This window comes from Vollenhovia emeryi, unplaced genomic scaffold (assembly GCF_000949405.1).
Source record: "Vollenhovia emeryi isolate VEMERY1.0 unplaced genomic scaffold, V.emery_V1.0 DF939206.1, whole genome shotgun sequence".
Classification (NCBI taxonomy): domain Eukaryota; kingdom Metazoa; phylum Arthropoda; class Insecta; order Hymenoptera; family Formicidae; genus Vollenhovia; species Vollenhovia emeryi.
Genome location: NW_011967160.1, coordinates 188,583 through 208,627, shown reverse-complemented (window position 1 = coordinate 208,627; position 20,045 = coordinate 188,583). Strand labels below are relative to the sequence as shown.

The following is a 20,045-nucleotide window of genomic DNA, read 5'->3' as shown; positions in this document are numbered from 1 at the left end:
CGTTGCAGCGTCCAGGATCGAGTTATGTAGACCGTCGCGATTCTTCTGGCTCTCGGCCTTGATCGCGTTGGTTGCATCTTCTGTGCCAACCCGCGCGCGCGTTTTTTCGCACCACGTCGCGGCGCCGATACGGTTTTCCCTGCCAGATCGGCCCGTGGAACAGGTTCCCGCTATTTATATATCGTCGCTAATGAATCTAGATTAAAAAAAAAATGTATTATCGAGCTGCGTGCCGCGCTAATGCGATGAATGAAAAGTCCAGGCTCAATGAAGTTGTTAAAATATTCGCGCGTTCACCTAAATACCTAATATCCATTATCAAAGATGACTCCAGACATGTTATCTAAATATGACAGAAAATAAAACACCAAGCATACAACTCAGTTGGATACGAAGATACAAAGCTGGCCAAATTAATCGTTAAATGAATTTTATTTCTAAGCTAATATTTATTGTATCACATAAAGCGTTGGTTAAAGATACATTCATTATTGATAAGATATCAGAATATTAAATGAATCATTATGTTAATACTCACTAAAGTTGTTGACAGGCGAGATCGATGCTCTAATGACGATTTTATTCTACCTTCTGTATCCGATTGATAAAGCAACGATGACTAAAGCGTTGAAGAATAAAAAGAGGCATTATATATTTTATGGCTCTTCCCAATCGCTGTTTACGGAGAGGAAGAGCTCCGAATTTATCATTTAGAGGCTGTCATGATTTTTTTTCTATCAAGGTCACTCGTTAACTAAATTACAGATGACGTCGACGATGGTCACTGCTCCGGCGTGGTTCGACGAACTTCGCGCGACAGGATGCTGCAAAAATTATAAGAATCGACTATGAAAACATGGGACGGACGAGAGCGTGAAAAAAAGGATACGACGAAGACGAAAACGTTCGGCCCCGTGACGGGCCCCGAGGTCGCGATTATCAGCGATCATCGACGATTGTTCTTCGCATGCCGTTCCACGCGAGTCCTAAGTAACGAGGAATCCCGTGGGAACGTGGACGACGTACGCTCATTTATTTGCTATCTACGCGGTACAAAGATTCTCGAGGACAACTAGCAGGCAGCAACGAGGAGCGAAGCGTTCAACTTGCCGGTTGCCGCAGCTTCCGCAGATCCTCAAGTCTTGTTCCCGCAATCCGGATAATCGATTTCTCTTTATCGTCTTCATTTAAAATCCTCTCAAGAGATAAAGCTTTTAATATTCTCTTTTTCTTTCTTATCGCCAATACTGGTTTTTAAGTCCCGTTAGCTGCGCGAATTGTTTCCACAATTTGCGTTAAAACTTATTGTTACAGTCTTTTGAAGGATCGCGGACTTTTAACGTAATAAATTATTTGATTCTCTCACGGCTGAATTGAAATAAGATAGTGAAATGGAGTTGTAGCGATTCATTGTGAGAACAAATCGAAACTTGTTATTTCTGTTTACGGTGAATTATATGTTCTTCAAATTTCTTACAACGAAACTGGACAATCAATCTTTAAGTATTAAATTGATGTCGTTCAAACTGTTTCAAAGCTTAAGCATTTTTGTCACATTTAAAATTACCCAAGTCCTTTGTTCGCAGGATTCATTTGATGGTATTTTCCGAGCCCGCTTTGTAAAGCGATGCGAAATGTCTTACACGAAACACTCGTTTTTCATACATGATCTTCCCCATAAAGTATTCCATGTAATCATTCTACCATGTATTTTGTGGACAACACTTGGATCTCGCGCTGTGCGTTACTTTTCAAAAACATGCCATACCACCTTCTGAAACATTATGTAGGGGCAAACTGCCCTTGTACGCGTACGAACTAAACTTATGTACAGAAAGGGAGTACAATGGATCGTACTTCAAGGTACGCTCGCCATAAATGTTCCGAGGAAAAATCCTGGAGCCGTGGATCCTTTACCGTGTGCATGATCTCCCCGTCCGGTTGCAGATTTCCGAAGAAAGAAACGATCCATTCTACCCAGGAAGGATTCTGAATTAACGAGCCGCGGAATAAAGCGCGGAAGTCCAGCCTGATCCATGAATTATTCCTTCAGGGATCGTTTGACAGGCCCGCGATTCACCTGTCTCCAGGATTTTTATCTTTTGCGTAATAACGGCAGCTAATACGAGCGTTTGCGCAAACGGTGACTGCCTAGCCCTACCATTTATTCATATCACTTTCCTTTCCGCGTTCACAATATTCGGTTTTGAGGAAAATTAATCTTCACGCGGTTAAAAACTTGAATTTGAAATGTTCACTCGCTCTATTCGCCAAATATTTTTAATAAAAAAAAATTAAGTTAAATAGAAAAAAATACGTCTTGTGAATTCACATAGTAATTTAAAGTGGCTACTTCCGACTGTGCCAGGTCCTAAATGGCGTTTACGCTTGTAATTTATTTCAATAGAACCATTATATGATGTAAATCAAACAAGTGTAGGATAAGTCATTGAAACGTATTATCAGTGATTACAAGCGCGCAAATAAAGTTCGCGCAAGAAAGCGATTGGACGTTTTACAATGCAGACTTTATTCGTCCAGCTTTTTTAAAAAGAAAAACGTCGAAAAGGTTTGACGGATAAAAGTTGCATATAAAACTGAACGCTCCGCAACTTTTCTCGAACGAACTTCATTTGCGTGCCTGTAATTGCTGATAACGTGTTGATTCGGCAATTTATCAATGTTCAATTACCGTTTACGCCGCTCGACGCCTATGTAATCATTAAAGCTCGAAAGGTAGTGATTTAAGTATACAATGACGCTCGTCATTAAGAGGACCAAAAAGGTTTAGTCCAGACACGCACCGCATATGTATTTAAAAGATGGACTATCCTGTCGACATGCGAATACATAGGTACGGGCAGGGGCCGATGATTTATGAGATACGGAGATCTCAAGCCACCTTTAATATCGCGAGTATTTTCGCGTGCGCGCCTTATATATTTCTACATGATGTACAGTTATTAAGCACACACACATTCGAAGCTGAGTATACACACTGGGCGAGTTCCTCTTAATATAATTCTTTCTTTTGTAACTGTAATTCGCCCAATTCGCGCATCCCCGTCGAGTTAAACGGTGATAACTCGCAGTTTATTTATTCCCGTACTTCGCCAAGGAACTCTTACTCCGCGAAGATTGAAGATAAATGCACGATTTGGCGATAAAAATTCTTTGAAAAAACATCTGGCGACAGCGATGGTCGAATATTGAAGCAAGGCGTTTTGTCGAATTTCAATTTGGGTGCAACCGTTTTTTATCTTCATTCGATTATCCTCTCCATCGAACGCGCTGAGTGTAATCCATCTGCCAAGTTTGGCAGGTTTGCTTCGTAGGAATCGGACGAAATCGACGAGAAAGTAAAAAACCACGGCGATCGTGCACGCAACGACGAAGCGTCATAAAGATCGCTCCGCTTCTCTCGCGGTTTTTCGAATGTCGGTGTCACGGACGGGGGGAAAAAAGAGAGGAAGAAACCGAGAGAAGAGCAGAGCCGAGTGGTTGAAAGGCTTCGGTACCCCGGGTATATACCTCAGCTTATAAATAAATCGACGAAGAGCCTCTTCGCCTCCCTTCGCGCACTTTTCTCTCCCTCCCGCGTCCTTCCGCGCGCGTTACCACCGACGCGAGGGGGTTTTTACTTTCAGGGACCCCGTAATTCAGGTTCTCCCGTGGTACCACTGCGCGCAACGCGAGGGTAATTAACGTCGGTGTTGAGAAAACCGCCGACCGCCGCGCCGGTTTCGCAAAAGGAGCACCGCGAATTTCGGTGTTGATTCTCCGGCTCGGTTTTTACGCTCGAGCAACGACACGTTGTTCAACCTGCGGCGAAGCGTAAGCGTAACTGCATTACTGATGCATGGCGATACGAAAAGTGTTTCTTGGTACCGCGAAGAGACGAAGGGAGACGCGACTCCGGGTCGGGGCCGGACCGGCCGGTAGTTATGGGCCGCACGAATTCATTAGGACGATGATTATTTATTGCCGCGGCGGAGGGAGCGAGAGGGCTGTATCTCTCTAATCTCCGAGAGCCTGGAGCTTTCATTAGAAAAATCTATCACTTGTCAAATAATTATACATCGAGCGTGCATCTCTTTTGTTTTTATGCTGTATTTAAAAGATACAAATTTGATGTGTCAAGTTGGGATATAGCAGGGCTGTTTCGCTCAGTTAAAAAACAATGAATTCGGACAAGAAATTTTCAAGACGAAAAGGCAAAAAGCCCCCACTCGAAGTCTCGGAAGTTTATCTTATCCAAATTTTTCTTTAACTGAACGAAGCCCCAGACAGCAATACATGTCTGACAAGTCATGAAGATATCTTTAAGATACTTTTTAAACGTAGAGGAAAGTCCCCAATTATGAAATGGGCTCCACACGAAGACTAATTGTAAAATACACAGTTGAAGAAGTAGTCCTATATTCTTATGTTAACAATTAATTAAATTTTCTCTAATAATTGCAAAACACAGTTGCTTGCGCTTTCATCTGTTCAGTTTCTTTTTGAGTCGGTGGACGAAATCTACAGAACGACTTATAAATATTGCCCTTTAATTCTTGAATACTGTTATGCAATACCCTGCGTTCTTTATCCATTTTTCGAGTCAATGCTCTCAGTTCTTTCTTGCTACAAATAAATATAGATGAAAGTCCCCTATTATGAGATAGGATCTTAATATTGGATAGCGGGGTTTCTGTTAAATTAGTAGGCATCGTCCGTTGATTCCACCACGAATTTATTGCCCTTGGAGCGAAATCTGTTTAGTGGAAAATTCACTGGTAGATCGCGTAATCGTTGCGACAAAAGATTTGTGATTGAATTTGAGTGTTGAAAACCTGCTATCTCATATTAGAAACTTATCTCATAATAGATGACTTTCCTCTACATGTCTAAAAGACAACTTAATGCCGTCTTAAAGATATTTTTTAAACATGCATGCTATCTGGGGCCTCGCTCTAGCCTAGTAATTGTTTGAGCCTTTATAAATTACGTGATAGGGGGAGGACTAAATAATTACATGAGAGTTAAAAATCGGTATAAGATCCATGACAAAGTTGTGAGTCAATAAATAAAAGTTTCAAACGAGCGTTCTAGCTGCAAATATTCTCACGAGGTACTCTAATTCGTCATCTCGATGACTCGGTATGCAAACGACGGCGTTGCCGAACGACGTAATAAATTTTGGGGACAACGGACCGCTAATCGGTATTTTCGAGAGGACCACACCGTGGATATACACGGTGGCAATAATATAACTCATCGCATTTAAAGTGTCGCCTATCACACCCGTGACTGGTTTACCGCTATTTAACACGATATCGATCATCTTCGAGAGGAGATCAATTTAAAGGGGGCCGTGGGCGAAAAAGGGCCATTTCGGGGGTCCGCGCGATATCGGCAAAAGAACCAGCAGGTACAGCATGCGCTCTCTCGCGTGTATGTGTATAGCTGCGCAACGAGAAGCTGTTCAAGATAAAAATGCAATAGATAAATAGTAGATCGATCAAAGCGAGAGAACGTGTTATTTTTATGTTATTTCCAGAGATCCTGATAAAGCGTATAAAACGTCCCCCATGCAACGTGTCGTTTTCTGAATTCTCAGACGCGATCATGTTACTCGCTTACGTTACACAATCTACATTTGCATTATTTAAAAGATTGCGTTGTTCTCTTTTGTTTCTGAAATGACATTAATATTATTATTTATGTAATAACTGCCATATTACATATCTTCGGGCAATACAAATGTTTTCATGGATGTTACACTAATAAAATTTACTTATTTTTACCTTTTCATGTATGTTACAATGTTATAAAATAACATCTTGCGATATTTACGCAAACGTTTTTAAATTTGCATGCCGCGAATACGCTGGCCTAACTTCTCATTTCGGAGCACAAAGAGCAAACGGGCCATGACAGACGCCACACTTTTGTGCAACGCCAGGCGTTTCGAGGCAGGTTTCTTTTTTAATTCCGTAACATTGTGCTGTAAAGCATTGAAAAATATCGCCCCAAAATATACGCGCAATTCTTTCGCGCGATTTATTTGAATTACATTCGCATTCGTCTATACCGCGATGGCTGTCGTTGTAACGAGTAGGGAGGAAACGTTTTCCCGTTTAAGTACCGTTGGAAAATTTAGATAAGAAAGTCTCGTACTTGTAACGGATCTTGCGAAAAGGAAAAAAAATCTATCTACCCACACAAAGGGAAACGGCGACACCGTGGTTGGCTCTAGCGGTCGCGGAATCAACTGTAAAAGTGTCACTGATCGGTTCCAGAGGATGACGCTGCTCCGTTCATTTATTCCGCGCACAGCGGAGCGTCCTGCTTGAAAGATTCATTCAGCATTCCCGGCATTTTTTCCCGATAGCGCCCAACGGAATCGGCAACGCAGTCTCTATCCTTAATTCCAATCTAAAATGTTCGGAGTATCACTCGCACGTCGGCATAAATCCACACCTACCTCTGTAACTGTCAACCGGCGCGCGGCGTTGCGATAGAGCTTTTTAGCTATTGCGAAGCGTCGATCTCGAAGACGCGAGTCCCAATCCTTCAAATCCTGCTTTTCGACGTTCGCGGTCACTTTGCCCTTGCGCGGTTTCCTTTTCCTTCGCGATTACAGCTGAAACCGATAATCATGCAAGGTCGTTTCTCCTCGTATTGTTCTTGCTCGCGGGTTTTCTGCGCCTCCTCGGAATCATCTCCGTGCCGCTTCCCGCATCCTTTGTTCGGTGCGGCTCGTCGTTCGATCCATCGAATCCAAGGACGGAACTGAATCATAGCCTCGTGTCGACTATCATTAACGGTCTATAAAATTCTGTTCATCGCACTTGTGTCTTACGACCGTCGCTTCGAGAGGATTATCGGTATGGCTTTTTTCTTTCTAATAATCCGAATTGTTTTCTTGAGAAGCTCTCGACATTTACAGCCGGTCGGACATCCTTTTTCTTGTACGTGGCGATATATTAGAATAAGCTGCGGAAGATGAGACGTTCAGTGGTAGCGAAACCAAAGTATCCGTAACCTGAACACAATATCTATAAAATTCAATAACTATAATTACATTGGCCTTTCCCCACACTTTTATTGAGGAACGATCGAATCCGTTAGCTGAAGAAGACAATTGACAAATAAAATATATACTGTGGATTTAACATCCTGATGCGATATGATATCTTATTTAAAAAGTATTCATAATTTGTAATGAATATTTCCAGAATAGAACGTTCCTACACAGCAATACATCTTCACGGTCGAAAAAGTATTTCCGGGACGACGTCCATTCATATTTATATGTCGTCGAATTTATGTCACCTTATCAAATCCAGTCCGTATGCAGATGCATGCCGATATTATTAATGACACGCTCATCCTTGGCCGAAAAAAGAACTGGATTTCGCGATCGAAGTCGTCATCGCTGCTGACAACGGTACGTTGATAGCTCACGGATTGAATTGACTTTGCATACGTTCCTTCCGGAAATTCGGCACCGCTCCTTCTTTTTTTGCCAATTTTTTAATATAGGCGACGGGAACACAGCTACCAAACGTTACAACTTTTTCGCGTAACAATATTAACGTTAAAAATATCATCATTGCGATATGCAGAATATAACGGGCTACAAGCACATTCGCACGTGGCGAGGATCAAGGACGTCGTCGTTTAAGATCAAGTTTAAGATCAACCTTCGGTTTCGGAACCCCGCGTATGCTTGTTTTGTGTATGTAATAACTAATAATTTCTGTTATTGCGAGCATATGTCGGGCGAGAATGTGAGATAATACGCGCGTCCTTGTTTTACTTCTTACCGCCGAACTTATTCAATGGCGCAGGTATTTCGACCGGACGTTCCCTTCGAGATTATTTAACGGACAAAGTGTAACGGCACCTGTACAAAAGAATTTAAAGGAGACATTAACATTTTCGGGTATCGCAATGGTACCACACGCCGATTTATATTGGCGGCGACGAGCGCAATCGTACCGTGACTTTCAATGAGTAAATCGACGATTAAGGAAATTGTATTTTAATTGTTTATGTAAAACGCGTAATCGACATTCCTCATAATGCTGTTCGCGATAAAGCTCGAATGGGTAATATCATGATATGTTTTGTATGACATTTATAGACCGATTACATGAACAGGTTTAATGAACGGTATGATTAATAGGTGGATTTATCTCATCATTCAACTGCAGATTATCGCTCCGAGCCATGCTCCACTACGTCTATTTCTGTAATAATTACCTTCGGACTTGCCTCGTTGTAAGCCAATTCGCCTATCATTTATTCTAAATGATCTAAGCGCGCAGAAAAAAGTCTCACGGTCTAAATAATCCCGTATTTTGATACAAACAATTTTAGGGTCGTATCAAAATCTCTTTTTTTCCCCAAGTTTTTTTTCTCTCAATTTCTATAAGATATGATCTAACGTTGTAATTGTAACAGGTACAAACAACTATGTTATCTATTTATGGTATCTTTTGTTGCGTGCAATAATTTTTATCTGGTTTTAGAAACAATCTTTCCCTCCGGAAATGGATTTAAACTGCCAATACTTGCATAAAAATATGACGAAAACGTTCGCTCATCAATTTCGTTCAACATTTTAACACATTGTCGTTTTCTTCCTCTTATATAGAGTCTTTTATTTTTAAACCACGCGTGAGTAGGGTGTAAAATCTGACAATATCGCGAATGCTCTATTTCTGCACGTGTACATATTTTCTGGATATTGCGATATTGCACCATAAATTTTTGATTTATGTATAACTCTTTCTTGTAGAATTCTTTTAAATTATTTCAACGATAAAATGCGATAACTCAAAAGAAGCTCAAGGCTTTGATAAACAAAATGGAACACACACACACAAAATCTAATAAGTGCTCACTGAAAAAGAAAACTATCGCTATCGTAGCGAATCATGGTTTGCTAAAAATATTTTGCTGCCATAACTATAAACTTCTAAACCACAGCAAATGGTTTGCTGTCGCACCTAATACAATAGGCACAGTAGCAAAATATTCAGCTATCACAACTAAATGTTAGCTGTCCATATTTTACAACTGAATTTTAGTTGCTACATGCAGTTTCCAGCTGCGGCAGCTACCCCTTTCTTTCCGTGTTATAGTACGATCACAATAAGTGTACCGAGGACAGATACATTCTAAATTCGAACCTTCGAAACAGCGTCCCGAGAAATCGGGAATTTTCGGAAATTTCTTAATTCCTCGTTAGATACCAAGTGTCTAAAGGACGAAGAAAGAAAATTGATTGATTAGCGCGAAAAAAGCGCATTAAAGTCTCCAATAAAATGGCATTACCGTTGCTTTTCAGTCGACAATTTATGTATTCGCGTCTATAATGTATTTTTCAACTTTGTTGCCGTGTAAATTTTCTTCACGATGACATTACTCGGTGGTCCGATGGGAGAATCTTTAACGGTACATCGTCGTGTTGACTCGTCAATAAACAAATGCATAGCGGTGCGCAAATTAGTTGCGAAGTATGGCCCGCTTTTTGGGGATTCCCGAGTAAGAACCGTCGCTTTGGGATTCTTTCTTCGAAGAATTTTCAAACATTATCCGCTTGCAACGCTATATTACATACATTAATATTATTGTCTTAGCGGTTGCAATCGAAGACGTCGAAAAATCTTACAGTATCTTGATTTTAAAAAGAATTAAGTTATTGTTCTAAGAATAGTTTAAGAGTCCACATTACCGAGCTGCTTTAATTTAGCTTCGATATTTACATCTCTAAACAAAAATTATGTAAGCGAAATAATTTTTTTAAGAATAAGCTATATTTTTAGAAAAGTAAGAATCGTACGTCTTACGACTTTGAATATATTTTCGAGTACTTTTATCAATTTGTACTTTTGTTGTTTCTATACATATTATTCGGCAACGTTTACGTGCAGCTCGCGCACAAATGCAGCCGCGAGGTTCACGAAAGCATGGTAATAAGGAAATTCACATAATTTCCGAATCCGATTTCGGTCACGTGGGCGATTTTACGGTCGAAACACAGTTAACCGTTCGAGTTCGACCACTTCTGATGCCGGTATACAAATGTATAAGTCGTCCCACAATTTCTTGGGAAAGATGACTTTTAACATATTGAGTCTTTTGAAATTTGGCGAAATAAATTTTGAATATGTCAATGAAGCCAAATCTCATTGCAAGAATCCTTGTTTATGAATTATTTCCAATTGTAAGACATTCCACGTGGAATATTAAAAATCCACTGGAAACGTTACGGAATAATTTGCGCAACCAGTAAAATCGATTGTAGGCGATGTCTAAATTTGGGACACTTTAATTGTCAGTAAACAGAATTTTGAAATGGAAGGGGAAGTGATTCGATTGGATGCGAGGCCGCCGGATGTAAAGTCGTCGCGTGGAGCGCGAAAGTCAGGTGTAGGTCGAAGTCCTTGGCTCAGGAGTCACTCACCGCATGAAGATACTTCTTTCCTCCTCTTAATGACGACTCTCGCGCAACATCGTTGATCTTGAACTTGATCTCTCGTCCATTGTCTGCCGCAATTAATCGAAATCAACCGATTATGGTAGCTTAAAGGTGAGTAGAGATTATTACTCGCAGATGTGACAGGATCGTTGACCGATCAGGAAAATCACGAACCTCCTGGAAAACCGTAAGCGTAAATATTAGTTCTCCTACTTCGATAGGATGGATATTAATCTAAATGATTATAAATTTTCGAATTTAAGGAAATGCAGATACAATCGAGATAAAATGTGTAAATATGTTTCTAGCCCATTGCACGTTTCTTAAATCAAAATATTTAATAAACCTAATGTGCAACGTCAGCTGCTCAAAATATCATACGTTTACGTAACACGAATTGCGAGGCACTCCTGAAGAAGCGTGTATCAAATTAAAACTTCGGAAAGATTCAGAGAAGGATGTGGCGATCGAGCAAAGAAGATGGTCATCGGTGAGTCATGAAAGTACATGATGATGGATGAAGATGCGGGGAGGGTGAAGAACTCTCAAGCGTGAATCCAAGCGAGTTTCTTGTTTACGAAAAGAAGTAGGAAGTCGCGGGAAGGTTCAGAGATCCGGGTCTGATGATCGGGGTTTGATAAAACGTTATAGAGTTTATCTCACTCTGTTTTTTTTCCGCACAGTGCATGGCGCTTCAAACTGCTGTTAAGGAGCCAGTTGTTCCGTTACATATACTTACAGCCGAAATTCCGCTGCAATGACGCGCGACCGGCAAGCGCAGTTCTTTTCCTCTACCTCCGACTACACGTGGGACCAATGAAGAAACAAGTATATTAATACGGAATACAAGATAAGGAAAACCGGATTCCTTGATAGATAAAGGACGTAGCGGTTAAAAAATTATGCCTTAAAAGGAAAATAGGAATCTTTTACGGAATGTCATCAGAGATGTTAAAACCGCTTTATTGACAATAATGATATTGTGTAATCCGCTTTGAATTGATTCACGATAGAATTAAATAAAATGTTGAAATGCCAGGCTTGGCGATAAATACTAACCGGATGAGAGCCGATATAATGCGCTCACCGCGAAAAAAGTGGCAATGACGAGAAAAATGATTTGTTATAAGAGTATTTTTAAACTCCTTTATTTCTTCCTCCGTTTCCTCTCTTTCTTCATGCTCGGTAGCGTCGTTCCCTTCGACTTTACGTAATTTTTCAACTCTGTGGAGTAAGACATTCAATTACATGAAGTAAAACTTTACTTCCGCTACTGACAATCAGCGAATGTGATTGTATTAAACTGTTAACGTTAATCAAGCTATACGTTTGTCTATAAATGTATAATAGTTTTCTATGATACTAATTATGAGATAGATATATCAAGTGCCATAAATTACGAATCTTTTTCTTTTGACTGCCTCTGGCCATACGATTAGCCATGCAAGCAGGTCAATCGAAATCTAGGGACAATTTGCATATTTTTCTTGCAAGAGAAATACAATTTTAATAAATTTGATATTAGAAATACAGATAAAATAAATGCATAATAAAACATACTAAAACTTAGAATCTTGCCCACAGTCGGACAAATAGTAATCTACGTTCATATGTGTATCTATACGATATACGGATATACGTATTGTATATTTACGTATTGTATGTAATTATGTATATTTTTCCATATTATATGTATAAATATATTGAAACAAAAATACTTAAATAAAATTTGGACATTATACATATGTGAGTATATTGCCAGAGAGAAACCTGAGAGCGGCCACGCCGGCGTTTTACTTGTTACCGTTTTGCTAGGCTGTTTCCAGCGTCTTACGCTCAGTTTCATTTTTGAAACTACTCCGCTACGCCCATTTTCAAGCACTGCCGATAAAGTCTCCACTTGGTGCGTGTCCGTGCTATACGTCCATTTCCAAGCGGGTAACGCAGTGCACAATTTTGGCTGCGTTCCGTGCTACGTGAGTGAAAATTGATAACATTAGAATTATTGATTTTTGAAAGTTACATGAAGGTAATCTTGAATTTTTTAAATGAGAACCTGCATTTTTTATTATATCATTTTTTTCTATTAATTAATTGGAACAACTTTTGTCTGAAACCATTATATGTATATGTTTCTTTCTGTACTACTTTAAATCCAATAATAAATTAAATGTATTTATAAGAAATTCTACCAATTTGTCATTTTTACATGACACAATATTGTGTAATCCACATTGTGTATTTAATCCACTTTGCATAATAACTGCATACATAAATATGTATGTATTATAAACACATACACACACATTTATATGCATTTGTATGCATTGTAATAAATTATAAATTTCACCTTTGTTAACATGAAACATTAGAGATAACAAACCGATTTGCTATAATTGGTAATGGAAACAGGCAAGGACGTTTCCATGGGCAATTCCGGTATACCTATTAAACTCGACACTAAATTACGATGTGGGAATCAGAGCGAATCACAAAGTGTACATTTCTAACGTCGGAAACGATATGAAGATATATTAAATATTATTATTTAAACATTACATTTTTATGTAGATATTCTCTGTAAATCCTTATACGCACATTTAATGCATTTATATAGCGTATCAAATAATATTTTTAATTCAATGCTTATTATAAATACTTTTTCTTTAAGTCTTTCTGCTACTGTAATGAAAATCTAATAAATCGAAACGGCAAAATTCTTTCAGCAAAGGGCAAATTCTCATATATAAAAGATGAGACTGAGAAACAGATATTACTTAAACGTCGCATCGTACTTGCATTGCATGTGTCAGAATGTATTTTGACGTACCATATCTGTTCAAGTACGCATACATCGTCCTCGTGAATTACGTGCATTACATTTCCAGTACATCATTTACACGCCACGAATTTAAACGACAAGTTTGAACTAGAACCGATAGACAACAAGAAATTCTTCGTACAAAAATACTTCATTCCATCTTCACACACTCACACAGAGACGCGCGCTCGCGCGCGCATGTATCAATTAATGCTATTCGCATATTTCTTTTTATGTCAGAAAAAGAGTTCTTTTCCGGCTGTCGATATTCAATAAAAAATTCGCGGAAATGTCTTGCTGTATCCGTGTATATTGTCCATTCAATCGATCAATCGACATTGGATCTATATTAGTTCTGGATGGTGCTTGGCCTGTTCTAAAGATAGATCTTCATGAACATTTACAACAATAGTCGTTTTTTATGTGATGAGGTCGTCGACCACATGCACAACCTCCAACTTAGCGCTCCATGCGCTTTACAAGAATTATGAATTTATATTAATCCGTACGTGGGATCACAGATTGTCAATTATTTCAAGGTCTTTCTGAGAATATAAAAACTGATGTAACTGTGTCAATGGACCAGTACGTTAACATTCGCGGCTCCACTCCCATCTAATAATTCTTCAATACAATTTATCTCACTATACCATGCTGTCATCCATGGGATAATTATTTACGCGTTACAATTTATATAAAAGAATATACAAGAGTAATTCTCTCGTTCTCTGTCTTATATTCCAAATATCTTTATGATAAAATTATTACGTAGTTATGTTATTTTAATTAAAAACAAGTTGGACACCAGCGCGGCGATACAAAAGTATGGAATTTTGAGATTAGAAATTAGTTTCTCGGAGAAAGCACGGCAATTGTAAGAGCTATTACTTTGCGAAGTACATAAACGCTTATTACAGATACGCGTGTATTTCTTATCGAAAGCAACGAGCGTGTTATATTAAAGGGCACAGGATTAAAGGACGATAAAGTCGCCTTGAGATCTACTGCCAGAGAATCCAAAAGCCTCGTTAGATATGGTATGAAAAGACCATGAAAAAGACCTCCCCTCCCCATTTGTTGAACAAATTGGCGATCTGAGGCCCGCCGATCTCTGACGATGATGTCACACGAAGGAGGAAGGAGTAAACGCATGCGTTAACACGTGAATACGCCGTGTGGACCGCGAAGAGGCGAAGAGGTGCGCGCAGTCGAACAAGCGTGTGAAAAACGGTTGTATAAGTAACTGGTGCGGCTATCAGAGAGCAATCGTAATATCTGAATTAACGAGGCAGTACAGCGCGTGACAGAATTTTCAATTAAACAAAAAAAATTCACGCTGCATTCGCGATCGGTCGGATTCCTCGGAAAGAAAATGTCCGTTGATTTTACTCTTGACGGACAGACTTAACATTTACCCTTTTCGTGTGCCCTTCCGATAAAGTGGCCATTGATAAGAGAAACTATGCATGTTCCTTTATGGTAATTGTGCGTGATAATTATCTCATAAAAAACGTGTTTTGCAAAGAGTGAGAGCCCGATATCTCTGGAACGTTAAATAGGTACACTCTGAGACTGACATATCTGCGATCATCTTGACGGGACCTTCCGTTTGGTACCTACTTTGTGACCAAAATCGAATGCGAAAAAAATGGGGCCGATCTTGTTCTTACTCTTTCTGTGTAATTAATAAGGCAAGCTATACATATCGCCTTCTGATTACTTTACTCTTACAGTAAATACTCGTGTGAGTACGCGAAGAGTCGGAGTAAGATATTAATCCGGAAGTTTGATCGAGTTCTGTTTGAATTACAAGCGGTGTGTGATTAGTACACGAGACATTAAAACGATACAGCATAAACAAACGCAGCGATTTGCCGGGATAATTTAGCGGAAGACAAACACGATGTTACGTGAGTCTTAATTGTTGTCGGGTGATGTGTCAGTTAACGCTTGCGTACAAATTTGCAAAATGGATATTTTTTTACCGGAACCAAGTAAAGCATGTGAAACGTATTTAATACTTTGTTACAAGGATTACTTACGCAACGTAACGATGTATTGTAAAATTTTATTTATTTAAAATTAAACTTTTATTTATTTGATCCGTCCAAACAATCTAAGATTGGTAAAAAATAAGACTTAAACATTCAAACAATAAGAAGCTTTAAACATACAAACCTAGATTAGTTTTTAATCAAAAATATTATTTTCATGAATTTAAAGGAGAGGAAATGGTTCAACGCGAGAAAGATTTGATGAAGAAACAATTTAACAAATTTTTCTAAGACTTTGAACTTAAAAGTGTGTACACATATTATTACTATTGCGTTTATGTAGAAGTGTAAGTAACCCTTGTAACAAAGATGAGAGAATCTGAAAGAAAATCAAAACGTTTCTAAGATATGTTAAACCTTTACGTAAAAGATTATTAAATTTATATTACCTATATCGTTTTTCCAGATCTCTTACGGCGACTCTTATTGGGACGTTTAAAAGGACACTAGTACAGTCGGTGGATAACAATGGCCATAGCTAATTTCAAAAGAATGATTAAGGATAGAATTCCCATTTTAAAATGGTTACCGCGGTATAAACTAACGGATGCACTGGGTGATCTTGTTGCAGGCTTCACCGTAGGATTGACCTTGATACCTCAAGTACGTAAAACGTTCGTTCGCTATTCAATTGCTATTAACAAACGTAATAATCGCGATCACAGGCGATAGCTTACGCGGGTTTAGCGGGCTTGGAGCCGCAATATGGACTTTACAGCGCGTTCGCGGGAAGTTTCGTGTATATCTTTTTGGGCACGTGTCGAGAAGTCAACATCGGTCCGACGGCGCTTATATCTTTACTGACTTGGACATACGCAAGGTGAGTCAAAGCTTCTCGTAAATAATAAAATAGCAGAGTAAGTTGCTTGGTCACTTAAATTTCCAGGTTTGTGACAAATTCAACGCTTACTTATCCAATTGAACCAGTGAAAGCAGAAAGGGAACACGTGACACTTTGACCAAAATCGAATTATCTTTCAAATAAAAATTTACCTTTAAGGAATCCTTCAGGGCAAAGTTCCATAAAATCTACTGAGATATTCGTATTATGCTCATAAAACAACGTGTTTCTCAAATATATATTTTTTGTCACGTGTTCCAATCGATTCAATTCGCGCTTCTTGCATTCAGAACGAGAATCCCTTTCAGTGTTTCGAGAGACGTGCAGTTTTTCAGATTCTTAAACGTCATTTGCTAAATTTTCTTTTAATGCAGAACGTAAATTTTATAGCACTGGCTAGAAAGTGGGCGTACAAATTCTAGGTCATTGACCGGAAGCTGTATTTAACCAGTAAATCTCGCTTGCATTGAATATGCCATTTATGCGCATGATTGACGGAAATAAGAATGCTCTCGCTTGTAGTTTCATTCGGTCGCGTGACTGAAAGAGTATACTAATTGAGCGAGATCGCTTGAACTGCAACATAATTGAATTGTTAAAAGCCATTTTGTCATAAGCCGCCTCGCGAGCAGATATCGTTCGCGTCAAGGTTGCGTAACATGAAAGTGCTCTTACATTCCAAGTTCCGATGATCTTTTTTTTTTCTTTTTAGTGGAATTCCCGAGTACGCGGCCTTGCTTTGCTTCTTGTCCGGGTGCATCACGATATCACTCGGCATTCTGCGCTTGGGGTTTCTGATCGAATTCATATCGATACCGGTGGTGTCCGGGTTCACGTCAGCCGCGAGCGTCGTCATCGCTTGCAGTCAGATAAAGAATCTGCTGGGCCTGAATATCCACGGCGAGAGCTTCGTCGAGATTTGGATGGAATTGGTGCGCCACATCGCCGACACAAAAATACCGGATTTGATTTTATCATGCTGCTGCATCCTGACTTTACTGTTCCTGAAGGTGCACCGGTTGAACTGTATTCGGGGCAGAAACCGGCTGCGATTGATCGCGTCGGTTTATCCTTCTTTTCTTTTGCAGTACTTGAAAGACAGAGAGGTCGCCGATACCAAGCTGAGAAGGTTCCTCTGGACGATCGGCACGGCTAGGAACGCCCTCGTGGTCGTCCTCTGCGCGGTTGCGTCTTACATCTTCGAAACGCGCGGCGGGGCGCCGTACGTTCTCACGGGTCACATCAACGCTGGCCTCCCGACCGTCGAACCACCCTCGTTTTCGAGAACGGTCGGCAACCAGACTGAGACTTTCATCGATATGACGAAGAACCTCAAGTTTGGCCTCTTGGTCATACCGCTCATCTCTATTATCGGAAACGTCGCCATCGCAAAGGCTTTTTGTACAAACCGCTTTTTAATACATAATTTTACTTCTTTGCGTTTCGGATTTTCACGCTGACCTGTTCGGGTCTTAACACTTTGCCAACCCCACGAGTTACGTCCTAAGCATTGCGGAACCGCACACTTTTTATGGCCCGTATCGTCTCCTTTCTAATAGTTTTATTTGGTGCTGCTTTTACAAACTAATTAAAAGTCGTAGAAGACGTGGCGCAATCCCTCTATTAATTTTCGCTCAGCGATGGAACCGGGTAGATTGTTCTTGGTCGGTCGGCAAAATGTTAACAACGAACGTCGGACGCATGGTATCCTAGCGAGTTATTATATAAAAATTGTCCTGAATAGCTTTTTCGTCATTTAAAGCGCACGGCATGCCGTTGGACGCCACGCAGGAAATGCTGACCCTCGGACTGTGTAACGTGGTCGGCTCGTTCTTTCAGTCGATGCCCGTTACAGGATCCTTCTCGAGAAGCGCAGTGAATAACGCTTCCGGCGTCAGGACACCTCTAGGTGGCATCTACACGGGTGAATTTCATTGGTTAATTAAATGGCATTTACGCATTCGAATCTGAAGACTTATTTCATCTAATCACTGATGAAGAAAAGATGCTCTGTATCAATATTATTTTCTACTCAACTTCTCTTAAAAGAGAAAAAGAATTTTAATGGCAATAAATAATTTCAGGTATTCTAGTCATACTTTCGCTAAGTTTGCTGACTCCGTACTTTTATTACATCCCGAAGGCGACACTGAGCGCTGTCATAATTAGCGCGGTGATATTCATGGTAGAAATTGGTATGGTACTTCCAATCTGGAGGTGCAGCAGTGAGCATATATTCAAAATAATTAATCCATAGCTCTAGACAAGATGCATGTCTGAAAGACTTTTTAAAGATCTTCGAGATTTTCTGAATTTAAGTGGTTAAAAGTTATTTCCCGTGAGAGAGAGAGAGAGAGAGAGAGAGAGAGAGAGAGAGAGAGAGAGAGAGAGAGAGATTTTTTGAAGTATGTACAACTGTTTATATTATCGATTGCGGTATTTATCAATACATATATCGCGGCCAATCTGGACGTAATACACAAAAATGATTATTGTTAGATAAAATCTGGCATTCTAATATTCTTTTATTGCTTTGGTGTCATAATGACACAATTAAGATAATTACTTTATTTATAGAACGTGACCTAATACCGGCGTTTATCACGTTCCTCGCTTGTTTATTCGTCGGAGTCGAGATGGGTATTTTGATAGGTACGATATTCGACCTGGCAGTATTGATTTACCTCAATGCACGGCCGACGATAAATATCGAACGTAGAAATGTAAGGAAACGAAACTGAATTTTCGGACTTGGATATCCTTACTCTTGAGAAGTCATTCTTCATGTCGGAAATTATAAAGAAATGAAAATCCTCTCTTCGCAGATCTCGACAATCGATTACTTTTTAGTCCGGCCTACCGCTGGAATTTTGTTCCCCGCGGTGGATCACTTGAGGGCGTATCTGACGAAAAATCCCGGCATGAATGTCGTGTTGGATTGTGAACATATTGACAAAATAGACTTCACTGCCGCACAGGTTTCGAAACCGCCGATTTATCTACACATTAATACAAAATTTTTGGAATTTGGCTAACATGACATAAATAGCATTAAAAAAATTATCGATAAATATACCGTTTTCAAGATATTAATATATTGATGTTACTTTTAGAGTATTAATATGACGGTAGAGGACTTCAGGAAAAACAATTGTCAATTAATAATGCTGCGACCGAATCCTGATATTTTAACGAGTATACAATCGCTATCCGACAAGCAAGTCTTGATGGCGAGAAACGAAATCGATCTAATCGCAATTTTAGGGGAATCCAGAGGCACGACGCGGGATGACACGATCGTCTCTAAAACGAATGAACGGACCTCTACATGGCTGTGATATACGGTATACCTTAAGTATTTTATAAACGTGCGCGCGTAAAAAATGAAATGTATTAATTAAATAAGTTTGTATTATATATATTTTACGTGTGACTGTTTCTATACTAGTGTTGTTACCAAATTCACACAAAAGATGCTAGGATATTAGAATTTTCGTCTTGAAATGTCTGTCATTTCTGTTATTACGCGAAACATAGGACAATTATAATATACATCTATAAACACATATATAATAAATTATATTGTTAATACTAAAGTTAAAAGGCACAACAAATAAATGTTTAAAATATGTTTGTTATTTTTAACTATTATCTGAAAATAAATATAAAACGTATCTGGTTAAATATTTTTATAAACATTTGATTGCATATTCTTTGTTAGATGCCTCATCTTGATGAACTTGGAATTTGTATGCTCTGAAAGTAACTTAAAACAAATAGAGATTTATTAAGGGATTGACCATGTGACGTAAATTAACAAATGTATTATAGAATTATCAAAATTTATTGTAT

General features: G+C 39.2%; 1 protein-coding gene across 9 annotated transcripts; it reads left to right on the top strand.

Annotated features, from left to right (window-relative positions):
* Window positions 1–14,431: 14,431 nt before the first annotated feature.
* LOC105561487 (sodium-independent sulfate anion transporter-like) lies at window positions 14,432–20,035 on the top strand. 9 transcript variants are annotated; one of them, XM_012011506.1, is made up of 10 exons: window positions 14,432–14,777; window positions 15,032–15,208; window positions 15,759–15,955; window positions 16,018–16,172; window positions 16,906–17,594; window positions 17,956–18,117; window positions 18,278–18,418; window positions 18,771–18,916; window positions 19,019–19,171; window positions 19,307–20,035. In XM_012011506.1, the coding sequence occupies exons 3-10, from the start codon at window positions 15,821–15,823 to the stop codon at window positions 19,529–19,531; spliced, it is 1,806 nt and encodes a 601-aa protein (XP_011866896.1). In that variant the 5' UTR covers window positions 14,432–14,777; window positions 15,032–15,208; window positions 15,759–15,820; the 3' UTR covers window positions 19,532–20,035. The 9 variants fall into 9 exon arrangements, with proteins under 9 accessions (XP_011866896.1, XP_011866894.1, XP_011866901.1 ...); XM_012011504.1 differs by lacking the exon at window positions 15,032–15,208 and adding an exon at window positions 14,858–14,989; XM_012011511.1 differs by lacking the exon at window positions 15,032–15,208 and having other exon boundaries at window positions 14,432–14,989; window positions 16,906–17,203; window positions 17,282–17,594.
* The last annotated feature ends 10 nt before the right edge of the window (window positions 20,036–20,045 follow it).